The sequence below is a fragment of the Protopterus annectens genome, chromosome 2.part0, assembly GCF_019279795.1.
Source record: "Protopterus annectens isolate FY-2018-M chromosome 2.part0, PAN1.0, whole genome shotgun sequence".
Lineage (NCBI taxonomy): Eukaryota > Metazoa > Chordata > Ceratodontiformes > Protopteridae > Protopterus > Protopterus annectens.
In genome coordinates, this window is record NC_056728.1 from 921644108 (window position 1) to 921667250 (window position 23143).

At 41.1% G+C, this 23143-nt stretch overlaps 1 protein-coding gene across 1 annotated transcript in view; it reads right to left on the reverse strand.

Moving 5' to 3' along the window:
• The window catches only part of CCNG2 (cyclin G2), a 542514-nt gene that overhangs the window by 150136 nt on the left and 369235 nt on the right, over positions 1 to 23143 (reverse strand). The window contains exon 7 of the mRNA XM_044061167.1: positions 5402 to 5607. Within this exon, the coding sequence (XP_043917102.1) occupies positions 5402 to 5607 (206 nt within the window). The remainder of the gene's footprint in view (positions 1 to 5401; positions 5608 to 23143) is intronic.

A 23143-nucleotide genomic window follows, 5' to 3' on the forward strand; every position in this document is an offset into this window, starting at 1 on the left:
GGCCTGTTTACGAAAGGACTGACCCCTGCCCTCACCCGAAGACTGTGCAGGTGAACTCCCTGTTCTAGGCCTGAAAGAGCCCTGAGCTCTGCCCCTACCACGTCTAGATCTATCCCTAGACTGGGAATCATAAGAAGGATACGTCCACCCCTTGGGTAGGCTAATTCCTACTAAACTTCGGAGGCTGAACCTGCAAAAAATCTTTAACAGTCTGCATAGACTTAGCCTTGTCTTCCATTTTCTTTAAGACTGCCTCCACAGGTGAACCAAACAACACATCAGACTGTAAAGGAGCATCTAAAATCCTCGTCTTAACATGGTCAGATAAATTCTGATCCCTCAGCCAGGCGTGCCTGCGAAGAACTGACCCTGTAGCAGCCACCCTAGATGAGGCCTGTACAGCATCAAAACCACATTGCAAAGAATGCTTACCCACCTGTTCAGAAACATGTACCAAATCCTGTAATTCCTTACACGCAATACCTTCTGCCAGAGCATCTACCTTAGACTTCAATTGAGAAAGTAGATAGTTTTGGTATTTCAACATGTGAAACTGGCAATTCAAAGCCCTCATAGCTAAGGTGGAAGAAGTATAGACTTTCTTTCCCCATCTATCCAAAGCCCTGGCCTCTTTATCTGGAGGAACCGGATTTTTTACAACAGAAGCCTTGACACCCTTAGGCCCTTGACTAACAGTTTCTGGGTCCGCCCTAGGACTCTTAAAAAGATATTTATGAGCTTCAGGCACCCTGTAATACCTGTCCGGTTTAACAGGAGCAGGAGGCAAAGAATCTGGATTAAGAGAAGCCTCTGCAAACACATCTTCCACAACATCCAGAACATGAGGTATAGCCAAAGGCCTATGCTGGGCTAAAAACAAAAATTCCCTAAGCCTTTTCCTGGAATCAGAGAAGTCCTGACCTTCCCACTTAAAATGTTCCCTCATGGAATGAAGAGTCTCTGAAAAAGAAAAATCCTCTGGAGGAGAAGCGGAAGGAGTAGAATCATCCACATCAGAATCAGAATAAGGAGAATACTCCTGCAAGTCTTCAGCCGAAGACTCTGAAACATCTGAAGCCTGCTCAAAACTCCCCAACTCTGGTTCCACCCTAGGCCTCTTATCAGGAGGGGGCAAAGAACCTCTAATTAAAGTAATTAAATCTTCTGCCATTTTAAGCATGTGCTTCTTGGGCACAGATCCTGATGAACTAGGAGTGACACCAACAGAAGCTAAACCTGGCCTGCCACTGGGAGAAGCCTTGGAAACAGAAGGAGAGGGCCTAACCACCCTAGGAAGGGAGGGGAGTACAGTAACCTGAGAAGCCCCTTCAGCCTGACCTGCCTCCTGAGAGGCCACATCCTGCAACAACAAAGTCTCCCCCTGGGACTCCAGAGAAACCTCCAGTGGAACCCCCGGGTCCACCGACACCTCCAAAGAACCGGCGTCCGGTACGGACGACTCTTCTTGCCTGGGCTTAGCTGCTTTGTCTTTGCGCTTCGAAGAAGCGGGCGTTGGAGCATCCGACGGCATATTATAATTGCACCGCTTCCCGAAGACTAACCTGGCACAATCTAACCTTCGCTTAATAGTGCGCTTATTGAACCTAGCACAAAAGCGACACCCAACAACGTCGTGCTCAGGCCCCAAACAAGGAATACACAAAGTATGATAATCTCTATGCGGTATCTGCTTCCCACAAGAAATACAGTTATTCACTTTTTCTGACATCCGGTAAACCACTGAGGCAAGAAAAAACTAAAATATTCCCAACGGGTACTTAGCCAACTTTGACTCGGTCTGAAACTCGAATTGAAAATTTCAGAACGCCGAACGGCACTTGCAACGCTGCTTCTGCATCGGACCATGCAGCAAAAAAGACTGAGGATATGACGTCGGTCATGCGCATTTGTACCCTGACGTCCTGATGTCAGTCTAATGCGCCTTGACCGACGTCAGCCTTATACTTTGATATTCGGGCCGACCGAGGACAGCGGACTACCCAAGTGTAAGGACTGCAGCAATGTGAGATGAAGAACATCCTGTGTGGTTAGAGTTGATTGCTCTAAAGCCTGCGAGGAGGTCAGAGTCAGGAAATAAGAAGGGGTCGGAGAGAAACCCCCTGCAACAGGAGGGAGAGGGGGCTGAGAAGATGGGAGAAGACCCCTTAGCTGTCAGAATCTGATCCACCAACCCCTAGCTGCCAGAATCTGATCCACCAACCTCACTGTATCAACTTTCAAAAGACTCCTGGTGGAGCGAATGGACAAGCCAGATGGGGACTCGGGTCTCTCTAAAAAGAGACTGGGCAGTTGCCCCAAACAAGGGTTGATAGATGAAAAATAAGTAGCCCTGGGTTGAATAGGAACATCCGTCTTCGGCACCATCTACAGGGCTATAGTAGGTATCAGCACCATCACTGCAGCAGTGGGAATCGGTGCTGCTGTCGTAACCGGAGCTGAAGTAGTAGTAGTTGGTGTCGTCGCCTGTATGGAAGTCATGGTCGGTGTTCAAGGCACAGGTAAGGGGGTTGGTGTCAAAGAATCCCTCTGTTCCGAAAGCTTCTGAACTTAGATTTCGGTTCAGAAGAGGAACCTGCAGAGGAAAGCATATGCTTCTTTTGTGTCTGTGCTGAAGATGTCCACACCGAACGAGAAGTTTTAGTACCAGTGGCTGGAGGAGACTGGTCGGTCTTGGACAAGGCTTCTTCGAAAGGGACTTTATGAATCCCTTTAAGGATGAGCTTGTTTCTACACTCTACTAGGGCTCTACTACTGAAACCCTGGCAGGTAAATCACTCAATATTCAAATGGGATGCACCCAAACAGTATACGCAACATTCATATCCATCAGAGTTTGGCATTTTTCTGCCGCACTCTTTACACTGCTTGAAACCAGTTGTGGTAACTTTAGACTTATCTGCCATCACTGTAAAACAGACTAGGAGAGGCAGAAAGGGAAGAAGAAAAGTAAAAAACCACTCGCACCACAAGGGGAGACACTGCCAGCAATAGTAGACAGATTACCTAACAGTAAGTGGGGGGGGGGGGGACTACCGATCGTAGTTAGCAATACCAATGGTAAAAAGGAAGGGAAACACACTCACTGCTAGAGGGTAGACTAAAGTAAGAAAACTATAGAGATATATGGTGCAAAGGACTAATGATAGAGACTACAAGAAAACAATACATTTTTGCTTAGCTACGACAGAGGAGTCGGCTGACGCGTCTTGCTGTAAGAGCAGCAAACAAGATCTGTGGTAATGTAGAGAGGGGCATTGTGAGTAGACTTTTAGCTTGAGAGTTTTTTTGGCTGATGCAAACTACATAACAGCTGGATCGGTTCCGAGGCCTGGACCCATAACCAAACGTCAAGAATAGATAAAGATTGACAACATCAGATTAGATGTTATGGGTTATATCCTGCCAAGGAGAACTGCTGGTCAGCTTCTAAAGCTCCTGGGTGCCTTCCCTGTATTCAAACTTTTGTCATCTCTAGCTGAGCCGACAAAAAGTCAAAAGTCAGTTTTGGGTGCCCAGCCATTTAGAGCTTTCATGACAACAGAGAGAGGGAAAGGAAGGCTAAACTCCAGAGTAGGATAATACTAGGAAAATACTAGGTATCCATACCCTGGTATAAAAACATTAAAGAAAAATAAAGAGGATGGAGGGAGCAGCTAGTGCAACAGTGATAATTCGAACATATACTTTTACTGTAAGTTTTCAGAACTGTACTATATTCTCCACATGGATCACTGCTGTAGAAGCCCAAGCTATATGGGTAGACTGCCACAGCTTAACATGACAGAGGAGGAAGGATGAGGGTCCAGAAACCCTGGAGACTGGTTCTAGCAAAACCTGTTGTATACCTGGACAAGGAATCCAGTTTAGTTTATGGTGCTTTTTAAAAGTATGCACACAGGACCAAGTTGCTGCTGTTAGAATACAACCCTTTCCAAAAGGGCACAGATGAAGCCAAGGCACTGGCAGAATGAGCCTTAGTCCTGCCTGGAATACCTTTGTTGTGGTGGGAACGAAAGTTAATAGCATGAGGCAACTATTGTTTTATGTCTACATAGTACCAGAGTTGTCTGAGAATCCAGCATCCTGAAGAATTCCCTAGTAGTCTAAGTGGAAAAACTCAGGAATAGACCTAGACAAAGATCTACTTTTTCCTGTTGAAGAAAAGCTGTTTGAAATTAGTTGTCTCAGAGATGCCCCAAGAAACAATCATGTAACAATTAGTCAGAGACATCTGTATATTCTTCTGCATACGAGACCCCTTACCAAAATGACCAGTCAAGTGGCTTCCAGTATCCAGACAGTACCACAGAAACCGTGTACATTTTTTCGTTACAGTTCAGGAAATGCACTGCATGCAAGTTAAATCCTTCTAACAGATAATGCCATCAACAAAATGGTAAGGAGGCCATCATTTTGTGGAACTGTACAAGTTGTAAATAGTTCCTTCTTTCCAGTGTGAAGGTGGACCACATGTATGGTGACACCCACTGGAGATGTCTTACTAGTACAGGCTACTGCAGCATAACTACTGTGCAAAGCATTTTGATAAGAGAAAAAAAAAAAAAAAAAAAACTCGTATACAAGTTTCTAACCCTTGTGGCATTTAACCAAAAATGAAGGTTGCCTTAAAGCTTTTTAATTCATCTCCAGGTATTTTTGCAGTACTGTTTCAGTGATGCCTTTAACCATCCAATGTGGGAATTTTATGTAAAATATTAATAAAGTACTACATACAAGCTATTAAAATATTTAATCTTAAAAGTTTACAGGATAAGCAATGCAAGTGCATTGATACCGGAGCCCGTGTAGAGCCTATACATAGACATTACATGCTGTTGATGTACTACACTTCACATCAATATTTCTCCAGCTATTCCACCAACCAAACAACACAGAACTGCAAAGTATGAAAGATCACAGCAGGTTGGACAAAATACTGCCACACACATACACACGTGTGCGTGTGTGTGTGTGGTAGCTTGAGTGGTTACGGTGATAATGTAAAACAGTTTACAAAAATATTACATTTACTGTGTTATTATGACTTACAAAAGTGTACAAGATCTACCAGCTAATTAATGTGACGACAGTAAAGATTAGGTTTTGGTGAACAGCTTTACCACTTACACTTCTTTAGTTACACTTACAGCTCAAGAAATATGAAGACTGTTGGAATTGTGGGGATACAACTTGAGTTATCACAAAGCTCCAGATGCAGTCACTGGAAGTCAGAGCACAAACTTCCAAAGCTACAGTAGAGGGAATGAGTCAAATGCAAAACCTGGCAGAAAAAGTTTAGTTTTTTTTTTTTGGGGGGGGGGGGGGGGTGGCAAATAAAGTACCTAGAATCAAACATTTGACGCATGAAAGCTCCACTAACCCTTCACTTTCTTCAAAACAGCTCCCCTCTGGTATAGTTGGCAGCACAGGAATGTTGAACGTACAGTTCTGTAAATTTTGAGCAGTTCGACTTGAAACGATCCACAACAGCTTCTTATTATCAGGCTTGCAGCATTCAGTGGAAGAATATTCAGCCAAGCATTTTGCAACCAGCTCCCTCCAGTATAACAAATCTGAATCAGGTATCTAGATAAACAAATATTTTACTTGGCAAACAATACCACAAAAATCCAATAAACTATGGCGCAAGACAAACAGTGGAAAAAAAGTTATGTACTTACCATAAAATACTGCGTCATTCCCATCAACCAAAGAAGCTAAAAGTCTTTATGCAGCTTAGCATCTGAAATTATCACAGCCTGCGTGCCCCTCCCTTTTACTCAATGCTCGAATTCCTTTCTAGCTCTTGGTTAAACTGTAGTAAGGTGAATAATTAGCTACTATAGCAATAACAGACAACGTGGGTGTGGTATACTGAAGATTTCCCCACGATTGGTGTGGTTTAATCATGAGGGTGAACGTCTTTGTATTAATGATGCTGTGGTGTTCTTTCGCATTGTTTCCCCGATTCTGCTGCTTTGTTGATGTACTGTGCATGCATATGGGACTTTCATTTCCACAGTACATCAGTGCTTTGGAAAGCAAGCAATGGAGACAGAAGATCTCCGTTGCTTTTTATTTATATACATTATATATATATATATATATATATATATATATATATATATATATATATATATATTTTTTTTTTGGAAAATAAAGCTATAACCTACTGACACAGTTTAGTGGCAAGAGAGATGGGGAAAATACAAGGAAAATCAGGTATGTTTCTATAGCTTTGCAGAACTTACCTGATTTTTCTTGTATAATCTCTGCTCTCGTAAGTACCTCTAAAAACTGTCTGGAGGTTACAGCTGCTTTTCTTATATTAAGAAATATGGACTAAAAGCAGGGGATAGATCATATTACTCTTTTGCATTGTCTGAAGGAAAAAAAAGTCTGAAACTGAAATGCACATCATTATTTAGGGACTTTGTTCCTCAGTGATTTGCCAGAAAACCACAAATTCTCAGTTTCAGACTTTCTTTTCTTCAGACTAATGCGTGTCTACACATACCAATAAATAAAGTCTGGCCATTTAATGATAGTTTAGCGGCCGGACTTTTACTGTTGGTATATTCTGGATTTACAAAGGGCCAATAAGTGTGCTCATTTTTAAATGTTAATGGCCAGTTATTGTATAATATATTACAACCAACATTCATTTATATCCTAGTCAGGGGAAAAAGTTGGTAGATACCTTAAAGACGGGCCTGCTTATCCAGAGCTAGCATTACACATTACCTTAATTTTTCATATCTGAAAAATGCAGGTCCATCCTAGTTAACTAAAAAGGCAAAACACAAACTTACTCTTCTTCATGGTCATCCATATGGGAACATACCTCTAGTAAGTGAAGCCTTGAAGACCTAAATCTACAGACCAATCCAGTTTGTAGCATCATTCTATAGACTGCAGTGAAACCCATTCAGTAGCTGCTGCACAATTATGAAAGGATGCATTTCTGAAGAATGCTCGACAGGTAGCCATTGCCCCGCATTTTTCATTACAAAACTATACAATTTTAGAAACTCTGCAGCTCAATTTCTTTTTAAAACTGTAAGCCTTTGACAGATTTAGTTCTGCCCAGGTAGAATATGAGCTGCTTTTGTGAATCAAAACAATCTAACTTCTTGAGTTCTAGTACATTAACATGGAGAAAAAAAACAGGCAGGTTAAAAGACTGAGATTCCTGTCAGTGATTTCTTGGGCAAAAATGTCACATTCATGGAAGGACACTATGCACATGAAATACCAAACGTAGAGGAATATATTAAACACACAAACATGCAGAAATAAACTGTCATATCAATTTCTACTTTTCGGCATTTACCTTTACTGAACACTAAAAATATTTATCTTCTCTAGTATCTCCTGAATTAGTTCCACAACCCATTCCTTAAATACCTCTCTTTTCAACTGGTAGGTGGGAAGCACCAGCGACTTACTTTCATTTCATTACCTTGCGTTTTTATTTTAGCTATCATTAGTTATTGGGTGTGTTTTAAGATTCAATTAAATACACATGTTCCTGTGAGATATAAAATCTATCTACCCTAGCCCAGTTTTTGTATCTCGGTGAGTAATAGGTGTATTCACTCTGAACTCCTAGTACTGAATTCACATCTTCCATGCCAAACATTTTATAAATTTCTTCAAAAATCTAACCTCCCTTGTTACAGTTTCCCTTCTAGGCCCCCGAGAAACATCTTCACTGTTGCAAACCAAATTCCAGTCTCCACCTACAAGTAATACTCCTTCCTAAAAGCTGATTATTTCTCCATGAATTTTCTTAAGCTCCATTATAGCAGTTTTAGGGGGAATGTAAATGCCTGCCAGTGTAATCCACCTCCCTAGCCAGTAGCCCCTTAATACTCTGCATCTTCCATTATCTTTTTTCCCCTCTTTTATCACTATTGCAGCTCCTTTTGTAATTAATACAAGTACTCCTCTTTTCCTTTGCGCCAAATATTCTGCTGAATAACCATCCTGAAAACCTTTCTTTATCAAATTCACATGTACAGTTCTTTCCAGGTGTGTCTCATGTAGCCTAGCTATTTGCACTATACATTTGTAATATAATTCACTACTCTTTCTTTTTTATATTTATCTGTAAGACCATTCAGATTGAAAGACATTACAGAAAGTTTCATTTTATGTAGTTTTTACCACCTTTTATATACAACTGCTCTTTTGCTAAATGTCTAGTTTCAACTTTTATGTTACATGTATGTACTATTCGGCAGGTTGGTCTTTTATACAGTTGTTTCCTGTAATATCAATTTGCACCTATAACACAACTTACATAACTTTTGATTTTTATATCTATATAACTCTCCCAGCTGAGAAAACACTTCAATACTTTCAGTAAACACTTTCTCCAAGCCATATTTCTTTATCAAATTGTCTTCTAGTGACATGCAATCCAGACACAAAATTGATAAGGGTACCTTGTTATCAGAAAAAAGCCTTACAATGTTCTTTTTCATTTACATGCTTTGTAATAAACTGCTACTGGATAACACCTAGGGTTTTTACCCAGTCATTTCCCTATGCAAGCATGGGGAAAAAGCACACTGATTTTTCTTTTGTCACACTCTCTTAACCAGACCCTTCTGCTCTCCCCCAATCTCATCCTCCTCCCCTCATTTTTTTCACTGCAGTGCCTACACTTCTCAAAACTGAACAAACAAAGAGAAGGCAAAACAAGAAAAAAAAGCACCTGTTTATATTAGTTTCCCCATTGCATTAAAAAACAGAGAACTTTACTTGAGGTCTAACTGGTTTTGTATAATCTTTAAAGCTGTCACACCTGGGAAAACCAGATTGTTTTCGGGAAACATTACTGTCCTAGTCAATTCCTCTGTTCTTTTTTCTTCTTTTCCCTCAGCCAATCCCCTTCCACTAGACTGTCTCCAGTTTCTCTTTATCAGACTGTCTCCATGGAGGCATGACCAGCAGCTGCAGAAATGCTACTTACTATACATATTTGCAAGTGCTACGAAAAAAGCCTTATAATATTCAATATTCTTTTTCATTTACTTGTTCTCTGTTTTAAAATAAAGGTTCTTAATCAGTCATTTCCCCATGCAAAAATGAAAAAAAAGCACATTAATTTGAACTCGGTCATGCATGCCCCATTAACCAGGCTCCCTTTTTCCATTTTCTTTGTTAATCATCACATTGCCTATGTTTCTCAAAACTGCACAAGAAAAAGAGGTGAGAAAAATAAAAACATCACCTGTTTACAATCCCCATTACAAAAAGAAAACCATACAACACAGATACAATACTATTAAGAAAAGAAAGTATTGTCTTTACTTACAGTTAGCGTCCTCCCCTCTCTTCCCCTCCCCAAAGCATTTTTCCAAATATTAATGACATGATGTAGTGCATATACTTGAGTCCCCCACTCAGCAAACAAATTTTGAAGTCCAGTGTTTCCAGATTTTCTTGTGCTGTCATACTTCACAAATATAAATCCATTGTAATCCCACATTAAGTTGCTCATTTTATTACTGTTCTCCATCACCCAAATCCTGTCTCTGCTTCATTAACTCTTATGCTCCCTTCCCTCTCTCCAACATTTTCCATTGAAATACTGGAAAAGGTTTCAAAGGTGCAATCTTCTCTGTGGTCTTTTATTACCAGAGGAGCGAGAAGTCGAATCTGCTGTTTCACAGCTCAATTTTTTTGTTGGATAAAAGTTTGTATTTCCTCCTCAGCATGCACTTCCATCAAAAATGATTTTGTCCCTCCAGTGAGGAATACCGTGAAGACAGCTGGATACAGCAGTTTGAATCTTACACCTGCATCTCGGCATTCTCTGAATAGAGGGAAGAATTTATTTCTCTTTAGCCTGGTGTACAATGAGTAATCCTTCTCCACAAACATTCTGCTGTCACCTACTTAGTATTTTGTCCTTCTGCCACAGTTTTGACAAAATCAATTTTTTCTGCTGGTAGGACTGCATCCTTACTATTAAAGTTCTAGCTAGATTTGCAGCATACACACAATGTGCCTATTCAACTAATAAGTCCTGCTGTAGAATACCAGTCCAGTTGCTTATTTGTGCTTTCATAAATGTAATGCAGTCTGTTCATTCCAGCTTCTCTGGTATAGCTGAAAATCAAGTTTTCCCTATGTGCTCTGTCCTCTAATTCTATTATTTTTTTAAACCTCTTCCTGAGCAGTCTCATATTCAGCCAGCCTTTTCTTCATTTCGACCTCTGATTTCTGCAGCTTTATCATCTCATTCGAATATCTGTTCAAAGTTTCTTGTTGTTTGTGTTAATATATTCTATCAGTGTTTTGCTTATTTTAACCAGGTCTGTATGCAGTCGTCTTATATCATCCTGTAGGTTACTGGAAGTCATGTCTGAAGGTTGCACTACTTTTTGCTGAACAGTTTCAGAACTCTCCCTAGTCAGTGTTTTTTCCTCACTATTTGCAGATGATTTTTTTCCAGGTCTCCTGTATTTCTTTATTCTTGACATCCAGGCAGTGTACTTACTAGACAGTTACTGAAATTCACCCATAAACACAAATCTACTGGCCTTCCCTGCTGAGTTTCTGTTTTCACACTGGGAGAGCTAAAAACAAGCTGTTACTCAGTGTGCAGTCATCTTGAAACTCCCCTGAACACTAAAAATATTGACACAAAACTGATCAATACAAGGGCAACAAAATGCTCTCCTTTCTAATAGGAAAAAGAAAGAGGACACACACACACACACAGAATTCAGTAACACCAAGATTACTCTGATTAGGAATACAGTTAGGGAAAGTACAACTTATGTGCAGAGGTGGGGTTAAGGGCAGAGGTAGAGCCGATGTTAGGGTTAGCAGACATTAAGGACGGGCAGGGGTCTTCAGATACAGATGATTCAAATGGACAAGAGTCAACATCACTAAAATGAAGTAAAAGTCCCAAGGAGGACAGAAAAAGTACCTTTCGAAAAAAGGAGGCCTTTCAGTCAATGAAGCCAGCAACAACAGCCTTGATGAACATCTGAATTTGGCATACTCTAATAGAAGAACAGCCAAACATATCAAAGATATGTGAAAGGTAGTCTAAAGTTAATTTGCTACAATGCTGGTAAAGGATCTAAAGCTTAGAGGTAACCTACACAGAAACATGTCCATTTACTGCTCTACATTTTTCTAGTAACAAAACTCTAAAAGATTCAACTTATTCTGTCATGGTACGAAAGATCCCTGGTTATTAATGGGAAGATGATACCTCTTACAGTTAAATGGGGGAGGGGGTGAAGGTTTGAGTGAGGCCTGCTATACAAATGGGGTCAGAAGGGTTCTGATGGGCCTCAGAAGCTTCTCCTGAAGTCAAAGCAGAAGCAACCAAACCTGTTGATGCCAACAGTGGGTTATAAGTATGACCCTGGTCTTGCTCAGCTTTGCCTTCAGAATGAATTTTAAAATAAGAGGAAGTGGGAAGCAAGCATTAAGGAGTCCTGTGAGACATTGGAAGACTGCATCCTGCAACTGGTGTTGGCTGGGGATGCAGACAGGCTGCAGCAAGGGGTTCCCCTCACCTAAGAGGTGGGGGAGGGGGGGGAGTTTCTATGCTAATGACTATCTGATGGACCATCACTTCTGTGGCATCACTAACCAATAAAACAACCTGTCTGAAACAGAAGTAGCCACCCCAGGAATTTGTCAGGCTGTCAAAAAGTGGTTAGAGGACAAACTATTCCCATGTCCTCATGCTTCCTTGCCAAGTGGAGTAACACAGTGTTCCTCCTTGATTATTTACCAACCCACTGCCGTGTTAGTGAAGACAGTAAACCATCCACAGCCAGGGAGTTGTGCCTTCTATGACCACACTCACTGGACTGTCTGCCCTTGACAAAGAGCTCCTCCTTCACACAGACAGACAGATAGACACACACACTCCAGGGCAGATGCATCTGTGATGATGGCGACTAAAAAGATGGGTACTAGGAATGGGTTTGTCCAGAGTCAGGTTTGATGTTCACTTACCATTTAAGTGAAACTTGCAAGTCTTGGATACATCCTCCTTAACACTTTTGTGTGCTGTGTCACTGGATCTGTCCAATTAAGACTACTTCACTTTTAAGATCCACTGCAGAAAACTCATGTGAAACCTAGATTCATAGGAAAATTTGTTGCCAAGACTCTTATTGTATGAAGTTGAGCCTGAATGATCTGAATAACCACATCTTAAGCACAGTGGGTCATGTATTAGGAAGACGCGTCTTGCAGGACAGTGTTTCCAGCAAAGTACAGTTTTGTACCTACCATAAATGTAGATGTTCGAGTGTTCACACTGCTGCAGTCATCACACTTGGGTTATCCTGCCATCAGGGGGTCCCGCGTCGGTTGCTGTCGCTTCTTCCCGGACGTCAGTGCGCCAGGGGTATAAGAGGCATCCAACGCCGTTTTCTTCAGTTTTTCTTGCCCCCAAGTAGGTAGGCAATACACATTGCTAATTAAACATGTAAAGGAAATAGGAATACCTTCAGTTACAAGCAAATACACCACAAAGGTTGTACAAGATAGAAAGGTATAGAAAAGTTCAGCTAGGTCAGAGGGGATGGAGGGAGGGTAACCTGGACTACAGCAGTGTGAACACTCGAACATCTACATTTATGGTAGGTACAAAACTGTACTATGTTCATCGTGTTACACTGCTGCAGTCATCACACTTGGGTTGAATCCCAAAGCTAAGGATGGGCGGTGGAACTAAACAGGGTTTGGAGAGGCTAGTAGGCCCTGCAGAACTGCAGTGGCAAAGCCAGCTCTGGTTTTAGAATATAGAGGTAAGTGGTAGTGCTTGGTGAAGGTGTGCACTCAACTCCAAGTTGCAGCCTCCAAAACATCCTTGGTTGGTACCCCTCTGAGAAAGGCTGTTGATGTGGCTGTAGCCCTGGTGGAATGGGACCTAATGCTAGCAGGTACAGGTTTACCATGATGTGTGTAGCAGAAACTGATAGTGTCCTATCCATTTTGAAATTATCTGTTTTGAGATAGCTTTTCCTTGTGATCCTGCAACATAGGATACAAAGAGCTGGTCAGATTTTCTGAAAGCCTTAATTGTATCCAAGTAGTAATGTAATTGCCTGTGAATGTCCAAAGAGTGCAGGAGCCTTTCTCCTTTGTTCTGGGGGTTTGGGAAAAAGGTGGGCAAATAAATGGTTTGGTTTAGGGCCACACTGGATACAACCTTTGGCATAAAGGAAGGGTTAGTTCATAAAGAGATTCTGTCTTGATGAAAAATGATGAAAGGCTCCACTGCCATTAGGGCCGGTAGCTATGAGACTCTTCGTGCTGAAGTTATTGCTAGCAGCAGGGCAGTTTTCCATGATAGAAACTGTAAATCAGCTGTAAAAGCTGGTTCAAAGGGCGGCAGTGTAAGCTTTTCCAGAACAAAGTTGAGATCCCAAGTTGGTGTTGGTGCTCTCCGGGGCGGTCTTATGTTCTCAGCCCCTCTGAGGTACTGTCTTAGCAGAGGATGTGAAAATATAGGAGGATCCGTGTTGCAGTGAGCTGAAATCGCTGAGGTGTGGATCTTAATAGATGAAAAAGTAAGTCCTTTGTGCAACATCTCAGTTAAATATTGTAGAATCTGAGGAATATTTGGAACAAGGGGATTTTGGTCTTTAGCTTGGTTCCAGGCACAAAATATTTTCCATTTGTCTGAATAGGTTTTCCTGTTGCTGGGCCTCCTGGCCTCCAGAAAGACATCCATAATAGCTTTAGAGAGCAGTGTTGACTGGTTGCTTAGGTAATTTGCCATGCAGCCAGATTTAAAGTCTTGAGCTGGCTGTGTAGAATCTGATTGTTTTGCTGAGTGAGCAGGTGAGGAATTTGAGGTAAAATCCATGGTGGGCCTTGAGCCATGTTCCTTAGTATTGGATACCAGTGTTGGCATGGCCAGTCTGGAGCAATGAGTATCATTTGTGGCCTCTCTAATCTGGCTTTCAGCAGTACCTTTGCTAGAAAAGGCAGCAGAGGAAAGGCAAACACTGTTAATGTTTTCCAACTGAATGAGAGGGCGTCCACTTTCCAAGCTAGTGGGTGGTATGTCCTTGTGCAAAATTTCCGAAGTTGGTAGCTTTGGGGGTTGGCAAACAGATCTATGTCTGGGCGCCCCCATTTTTGAGTTATCATTGCGAATATTTGTGGATCTAGTTTCCACTCGTGAGGATCCATGATGTTTCTGCTTAGATTGTCTGCCAATGTGTTTTTCCTTCCTGGCAGGAATTGTGCTTGTAGTTGAACTTGGTAGGTCAGTGCTGTGTTCCACAAGGTCATTGTTTGCCTGCATAGGGGGTAAGAGTGTGTGCCCCCTTGCTTGTTTATGTACCACATTACTGTGGTATTGTCTGTCTTTATTAGGAGTTGTCCTGGATGTAGGAGGTCCTTGAAAGCTGTTAGGGCATTTTGTACAGCTAGCATCTCTTTTTGATTGATATGCAGATGCCTTTGATCTGTAGACCATTTGCCCTGAATGCACTGTCCTGCCATGTGTGCTCCCCAGGCATAATCCAATGCATCTGCTATAGTTTGCCTGGCTGTGGGTAAGATAAAAGGCTGACTCTTGTTGAGGTGACATGCCTGAGCCCACCATAGAAACTCCTGTTGAAGGCACGGAATGAGTGGTATTATGGTTTCCAAGCTGTGGCTGTGTTGAGTCCATACGCTTTTTAGGTACCATTGTAATTTTCTTATATGCAGTTTTGCAAATGGTATTAGTAGTATGCAAGATGCCATGAATTCCAAGGCCTGCAGAATTTTTCTTGCAGGGAGTTGGATCTTTGTTGCCATCATTTTGAAGTATTAAGTCAGTTGTTCTTGCTTGTCTGGCATGAGATAAGCCATCTGGGCCGTTGTATTTAAGCTGGCACCCAGGAATATTATGTCTTGTGAGGGCACTAGTTTTGATTTCTTTTCATTTACTGTGTACCCTAGGCAACTTAATAGGTGTCTGACAAACGCCAGATGCTTTAAAAGAACGTCCTTGCTTTCTGCTTGAATAAGGCAGTCGTCCAGGTATGGACATATTTGAATTCCTCTTTGCCTGCAGTATGCAATTACTGGTGCCAGGCATTTTGTGAAGACCCTGGGCACAGTAGATAAGCCAAAGAGCAGTGCAGAGAATTGATAATGAGTTGAACCTGCAATAAATCGGAGGTATCTTCTGCAATTTTGTCCGATAGGGACATGCAGGTATGCCTCCTTGAGATCCAACGTTACTAGCCAAGCCTTCTTGCCCAGAATGGGAAGAAGTTGCTGTAGTGTTAGCATCTTGAATTTGGGTACTTGCAGATAAGTGTTTAGAATTGAGAGGTCCAGAATGGGTCTCCAGGCTTTGTCCTTTCTGGGGACTAGAAAGAGTCTTGAGTAAAATCCTTGTCCTTGCTCCTGTGTCCTCCTAGGCAACTTAATAGGTGTTTGACAAACACCAGATGCTTTAAAAGAATCCTGTTGAATGGCTAATGTCCATGAGAGCTGTAATTTGTTTTTAAGCCTCTGCCCATTGATTTGGTGGCAGGTTTGGCATTCCTTTTATCCTTGGTAAAGTGTGAAAGTGGAATCTGTATCCTTGTGAGACAATATTTAGGACCCATTTGTCTTTTGTGATGATGTGCCAGTTGTCTGCAAAAAGTGCTAATTTTCCTCCCAAGGGAGGTGCCAAGAGAGATTTGCTTGGCAATCTGAGGGTTAAAGTCATTGTGTCTGTCCTCTGATAGCTTGGGACCTGTCCACCTCCTTTCTGGGTTGTGGTACCCCATTGTCGAGGCTTGTAAGGGCCTTGTGACTGACCTCTGCCCCTTGGGCGTCTGTATTTGCCCCCTGTGGTCTGTCAGAAGCTGGAAAGGACCAGTTTTTCGTTGGCCAATTTCTGCTGAAACGAAGGGGTTGAACCTGTAAAAAAACCCTTGACCGTTTGCATAGATTTTGCCTTATCCTCCATTTTCTTTAAAACCTCTTCTGCTTTTACACCAAATAAAACATCCTGCTGTAAAGGCGCATCCAATAACTTTGCTTTAACATGATCAGGTAGGGTTTGTTCTTTTAACCAAGCATGCCTACGTATGACAGACCTAGTCACTGCTGCTCTACAGGAAGCCTCCAATAAATCAAATCCACACTGCAAAGTTTGTTTTCCAACTTGTTCGGCTGCATGCAACAAATCTTGCATTTCCTTGAAATCAGGCTGCTCTGAATGTGTGATCATTTTTTGTTTTAATTGAGACATCAGGTATTGCTGATATTTCAGCATGTGAAACTGGCAATTTAAGGCCCTCATAGATAGAGTAGCTGAGGTATATACTTTCTTTCCCCATCTGTCTAGTGCTCTGGAATCCCTTTCAGAGGGCACAGGATTTTTAGCAATAGAGGCCTTAACCCCTTTGGGACCCTGGGAAATGGTTTCTAGGTCAGCAACAGGGCTTTTATATAGGAATTTGTGAGAGTCAGGGACTCTGTAGTATCTGTCTGGTTTGGCTGGTGCAGGAGGTAGAGAGTCTGGGTTTAGGCTAGATTCTAAATAAACATCATCCACAATGTCTAACACGGGTGGGATAGCAAGTGGTCTGTGTTGGGGTAGTAAAAGGAATTCTCTGAGCCTTTTCTTAGAATCAGAGTAATCCTGGCCTTCCCAGTGGAAATGTTCCCTCATGGTATGTAAAGTTTCCCCAAAAGAGTAATCTTCTGGGGGAGATGCTGAGGGAATAGACTTCTTCAGCATCAGAGTCTTCATAAGGGGAAAAAAAAAAAAAAAAGTATTCCTGTTCCTCGGAAGAATCTGAGGAAATTGAGACCTGGTCAGAGGAAGCATAATCCCCCTCCTGTCTTGGCCTTTTATCAGGAGGGGGATGGGAACCCCTGATTAGGGTAATTAAATCTTCAGCCATCTTAAGCATCTGTTTCTTGGGCATGGGACCTTGTACTGAAGACTGCTGTACAGTCTTTTTTGCTTTTAAAGGAGTTTTCAGCTTTGTATAGGATTTAATGGTGAGTGTAGTTGGTCTGAAGACACCTTCTGCAACTGAAGGCGTTTCAACTGCACCAGAATCTCCTTCAGCCCTGGAGTCGGAAGGGGCTAAAGAAGAAGGCTGTGGAGGCCTAGTAATCTCCGCTTGGGAATCGGAAGCAGTCTAAGGTTCTGAATCTGCGGTCGTCAGGGGCTGCGTAGGCGCCTTACTGAAAACCGGAGAACCGGCGACTGGCCCAGCAGAGGCCTCGGAGTCTGGTTTGGGTCTCGGCTGCCTGTCCTTATCCTTGCGTTTTTTATGCATTCCGGTCATTCGTTGCTCCGACGGCATGGTATAATTAAATTTCCTACCAAAGTAATGTCGGGCGAAATCAAACCGACGTTTAACAGTTCGTTTATTAAACCTAGCACAAAACCGACAACCTGTGACGTCATGGTCTGGGCCTAGGCAAGGAATACAGTAAGAATGAAAGTCCTTATGAGGTATTTGCTTCCCACAAGAAATGCAATTAACTTTTTCTGACATCGGACTGAGGCAAGAAAAGGTTCCCCAACGGGGTACTTAGCTTTATTGAAGACTTTGGTCTGAAATTCGATTTGAAAATCTCAGGAGTTGGCCGACTGGCACTTGCGAACTGCTTCGGGCACCGCACGGCAAGATGAAGAAAATGGCGTTGGATGCCTCATACACCCCTGGCGCACTGACATCAGGGAAGAAGCAACAGCAATCAACGCCGGACCAAGACTTTGGAACTCTGGCCGACTGCGGGACCGCCTGATGGCAGGATAACTAAAGTGTGATGACTGCAGCAGTGTAACACGATGAACATCTACCCAATGACTCTGTGAGGGTCGATATTAGAATATCGAAAGATGTAAACACCGAATGTTTAAATGTCGAACTGTATAGCGAAAGCTGAAAATATCGAAGCAACAGAAAAACGAATTTTTTCCTAGGGAAAGAATTTGGTTGTCCATTTCTGTTGCTTCGGTATTTTCAGCACTGTGGTGGAAAGTTACGGGTTGGGTTCAGGTAAGTGTGCGATTGAGTGTGGATTAGGTTAGTTAGGGTTAGGGTGCGTGTTAGGTATGTGTGCGATGATGTGAGGGTTAGGGTGGGTTAGGGCGCGGGTTAGGTATGTGTGCGATTGTGTGGATGTGAGTGTTAGGGTGGGTTAGGTGAGTTAGGGTTAGGGCGCAGGTCAGCAAGTGTGCGATTGTGTGGACGTGAGGGTTAGGGCGGGGTAGGTGGGTTAAGGCGCGGGTGAGTGTGCGATAGTGACTGACCTTAGGGTTAGGGTTAAGGTAAGTGGATAGTTACGTGGTGTGTGTATAGTTTAGTGTAGGGTTAGGTGTAAGATTTTAGGTGTATGTGTGTGGATTGCTGTTTGTTTGGTGTGCTTGTGTTGTGTATGTGTTTTGGAACAGCAAATTTTTTCCCTAGGAAAAAATTCGCTGTTCTGTATGTTTGTTGTTTTCAGCTTTCGCTGAATACAGTTCGACATTTAAACATTCGGTGTTTACATCTTTCAATATTCTAATATAGACCCCTCTGAGACTTCGAGGTTCAACATGATTACCAAAGACGGGAAGACACTCCCTTACAGACATTAGCTATTCCATATTGGATAAAATACATCATCAGGCAGTCATCTGAAAACTTTCTCTAGCTTCACCCACTGCAACTACTGATTCACTGCATCTATGAATATGAATTTGGCAAATATCCTGGAGGGTACCAATGAGAGACCAAACAGGAGGATCTGAATAGACAATGGCTGGGTTCTACAAAGAACTATAAATCTGGACTCCTTGGTGATCTTTTATGTAAATGCAAGCATCCTGGAGATTCAAACAGCAAATCCAGTGTCATTCTGACAATGTAAGGATTCACAGTCTCAGCTGGAAGCATCAAAATTTCTTGGTCTCCTTGGTGATCCTTGTGAAGGTAGGTACAAGAACACACATGGTCTACTTCAGACAGACAAGGATGGACTGAACAGTGATCATATTACAAAACTCTCTCAGGAACAGTTAATTTAGGTCACTTATACAGCTAAGTAGACTTTAGGTCCTTCATCTTTTTGGAAAATAAACAGAACCTGGTGTGATGTAACTTCTTGGATGACTTAATTTCTCCAAATCTTCTGGGTTTCTAATACCATGATGGGAATGGATCCCATTCCTAAGTCAAAGTACGATTCAACTTCACGAAATTAGTATGGTTTCATTCTTTGATGCCAGCCAAAAGTGCTCTTCGCAGCACTCGCAACATGTCCAGTAATGACTCCTTCTGCAGTTCGTACAGAGTTACATATATTGGTAGCATACCTAAATATGACTGCAGACTCTTTTATAAGACCCATTGCTCCTACTATTACTAGAACTATCTAGGTATCCTTCTTCCACATTGATCTCATCTCTGCTTGCAAATCAGAATTATTTTATAACTTTGTGTCTCTCTGTACACAGGACACTGTAGTCACTGGGTGTGGCGATTTCAATGATCAATGTCATTTTTGCCTTATTTTCTAGACCACTGTATCCGGTTATCTGGTTTTCTATCATCAATATTTTGAACTGTTGGTAAATGGAAGATCCTATGTGATGTAGACTTCATAATTTTCTATGATGCTTTGTGGCTTATGTTTCCAGTGTTTTTCAGCCGCTTCAATACAATAATATTTGCACAATCCCCAGTGCAACAATCTTGCCACATTATTATGCCTTTTAGTATAAAGTCCTTCTGCCATTAGTATTTCACAACCAGCAACGAGGTGTGCGACCGTTTCCAGTTCGGTTTTTACAAAACTTACATTTGTCTGTTTCTCCCATATGTTCAATGGACTATGTAAACCAGAATGTACATAGCCCACTATCTTGGGCTGCCAATATTAAACCTTTCTTCTCTTGGTTTGAATTCACCTCTCCTTAACCATTCCTGCATTCGTTCCTGAACAGGAGGTTCTTCCAGAAGTTTTCTACACTTGTAACTATATTTATGCATTTTCGACATTTCTTGCCTTTATATCTGGTCCTTTCCCTTATATTCTTTCATTTGTTTTTTGGCACATTCAGTTGCTGCCTGATTTTTATCTACTAGTTTGATTTCCATTCCTGTTTGATGCCAATATGCTTCTGCTAGGTTAAGCAGAGAAATCATCTTAGATTTACTCTCCTCATGTTTCAAAACATTCACTACGTTTGGGTCTTGTGAGGTCAGCAGATATACGTGGAGTCCCACGATTGCAGACCTGTACATGTAATCAATATCATGGAGGCCCATCCCTCCTTCGGAACGGGGAATATATAATCTTGGTATGCAGTGATTTTTACAGATCAATTGGTGAGCATGAAGCATCCTTCTTGTTTTAATATCTAATCTATGCAACAAGTTTTGGGGCCAATCACTCCAAAACTGTAAGTTAGGACAGGAAGAGCAAACTGGTTTATAGCTTGGATTTTGTTTCTAGATGTCCATGCTGTTTTCAGGATTAATTTAATTCTTCTAAAGTATTCCTTACTAAGTTTTATTAACATTTGTTCATGTTTTACTGCTGATCCTTCATCAGTTCCCAAGTATTTATACACTCCCTCTTGCTCAAGTTTTTTATATCACATTCTTGTCCCAGACTGAGGTTTTCCTGGTGCTGTAGTTTTCCTACTTTATAGGCTGTTTTTGCACATTTATCAAGACCAAATCACATTCTAATATTATTTGAAAAGGTTTTGACAAACTGCAGCTGTGCTTTCAGTTACTCATCTGATGAGCTATACAGTTTTAAATCATTGACAAAGAGAAGAGAAGTCTTTAGACTTTGTTTTCCAAGAGCCAAATTATAACCATGGCCTAAGCTGTTAAGTAGACAGCTTAATGGGTTAAGGGCAAGGCAGAATAGCAACAGTGACAGAGTCACCTTGGAATATTCCTCTTTGAATTTTTATCCCTGGGATAATAATTTGTCCTTTATTATGACTTAATTGCAAAGTGGTCCGCCACTGTTTCATGGTCACTTTAATGTAGTCGATCAGTGTCTTCTATATTTTTAAGCACTCTTTTTATCCATAAATATGGGATACTATCAAATGCTTTTTTGTAGTCAATCCATGCCATACTTAGATTCTTTCTTTTTTACAGTTCTCCACTAAGACTAACAAATGATCTTTTGTTCCATATGACTTTCTTTTATTGCCCTTTTGTTCTACTGCTATAATAGAGTTTTCTTCTAAATGACAAACTGTCAGCATCAATTCCCATGTACAGTTTATACGTTGTCGGAAAACATGTTTATAGGTCTATAATTTTTGGGGTAGCTTACAGGTTCACTCTTAAGTAGGAGCATTGTTTTACCAGTTAGCCATGTTGGTGTTAGTTCGGCTAAATTTTCCTGTAAAGAACCAAAAGTTAGGCACTGCCATCTGGGCCTGGGGTTTTCCAATTAGAGGTTTTTCTTAACTTTACTTCAGTACCTCTGGCTGTTACTTCATCCTATTTCATATCCTGTTTAAACTTCTTATTCTTTTACTTCTTTTATCCATTTAGCATATTTGTTATGTTCCACTGGATCTTCATAGATTTCTTCTTTGTTTGGCGGTCTTTCAATTTCTTTTACCTTGTTTCCCAATTCTCTATAAAACCTTTTTGGGTCATCAATAAATTGCTTATTTTGTACTTTTCCTTTATATTTATCTGTGTATCTTCTAAGTTTTTCCTCCTGTGCTGAAATTTCTAGTTTACTTGCGAGTGCATGATAGATCCTGGTGTGTTTTAATACCTCGCATTGCTTTTATCACGTCTACCTTTCTTAGAATTTTTGTTGATCTATTCCCTCTTCTATAGTCTTCCAACAGCGATACTTCTTGCCTTAATTGCTTTATAGTTTTCTCTATTCAATACTTCCATGATGGTATTCAATTTCTCCGCTTCCTTTCTCTGACTACCCTGTGTTCTTGTGGTATAACTATCAGTTATGAATTTAGCTGCACAGTAATATATCCTGTTTACTTCCTAATTACTGTGTTCATTTGTGTTATCAGACTTCTGACTTTTGGGGTTTTATTGACCTTCTGCAGTCTATTTCTTTCATTGATCTTAATATATCCATGTCTATTAAATCAAGCAACTCTTTTTAGCTCATTTTCTTCCAAACTGAGGGCACATTCCTTGTTTTCCATTTCTGTGGGCATTCTATAGAATGTTCTACAGCATCTTCCTGTGGCACCTTCGCTTCAATTTCATCCTGTGCCACCTGTTGCTCTGTCATATGGGAACTCACTGGCCTATCACTCCTCAGCATTGCTCGCATCAGTTTTCTGTTCCTTCCCTTGCTGTCTAGTTTCAAGTGAACATTTATACAGATTTCCTCTGGAAGGCTCCAAAATATCTTGATTTGGCATCTGACCAATTGCATCCTGTTCCACTGGTTTCTCCTTAATTTGGATATCCATTGCTCTATCATGTTTTGGGGCTTTCTGCATTAGATTCTCTACACTGAATCCTTCACTTCGCAGGTGCTCTATAACCTCAATTTCTATTTCTTTGTCTTCTCCATTACTAATCTCCTTTTCTACATTTCCTCTGTCTTATTTTTTGTACTGTAAAGTTTTCCATATCGGGATTCCTTTGCCTGTATTTCTCTTCCAATATCATTGGTGCTGCTCTTTTTGTATTGGTTAGCTTTGTTTTCTCCTTTGCATAAATATTACACCGTATTAAATCTTTTTCTTTCCCATGTCCATATTTCTTCAGATGTCTCCTGATCTTCCTGTTTCACCTTACTTTGAAAACTCACTTCATGCTGTAAAGTAATCAGTTAGACGTTCTACATTAAATCCTTCACTTCACAGGCACTCCATAACTTCAACTTCTATTTTTTGTAACTTCTACTTTACTAAATCTTCTTTTCTACGTGCCATCTTTTTTTACTGTGACATTTTCCATATCGGGATGCCTTTGCCTATATTTCTCTTTGAATATAATTGTGGATGCCTTCTTTATATTGATTAATTTAGCTTCCTCCTTTGCATAAATATTGCCCCATATCAAAATCTCACTTTCCCATCTCCATATTTCTTTATTATACTTTGCAAAAATATCTAGGTTTTGTTGTTTACACTTTACACTTCCTCAGATGCTTCTTA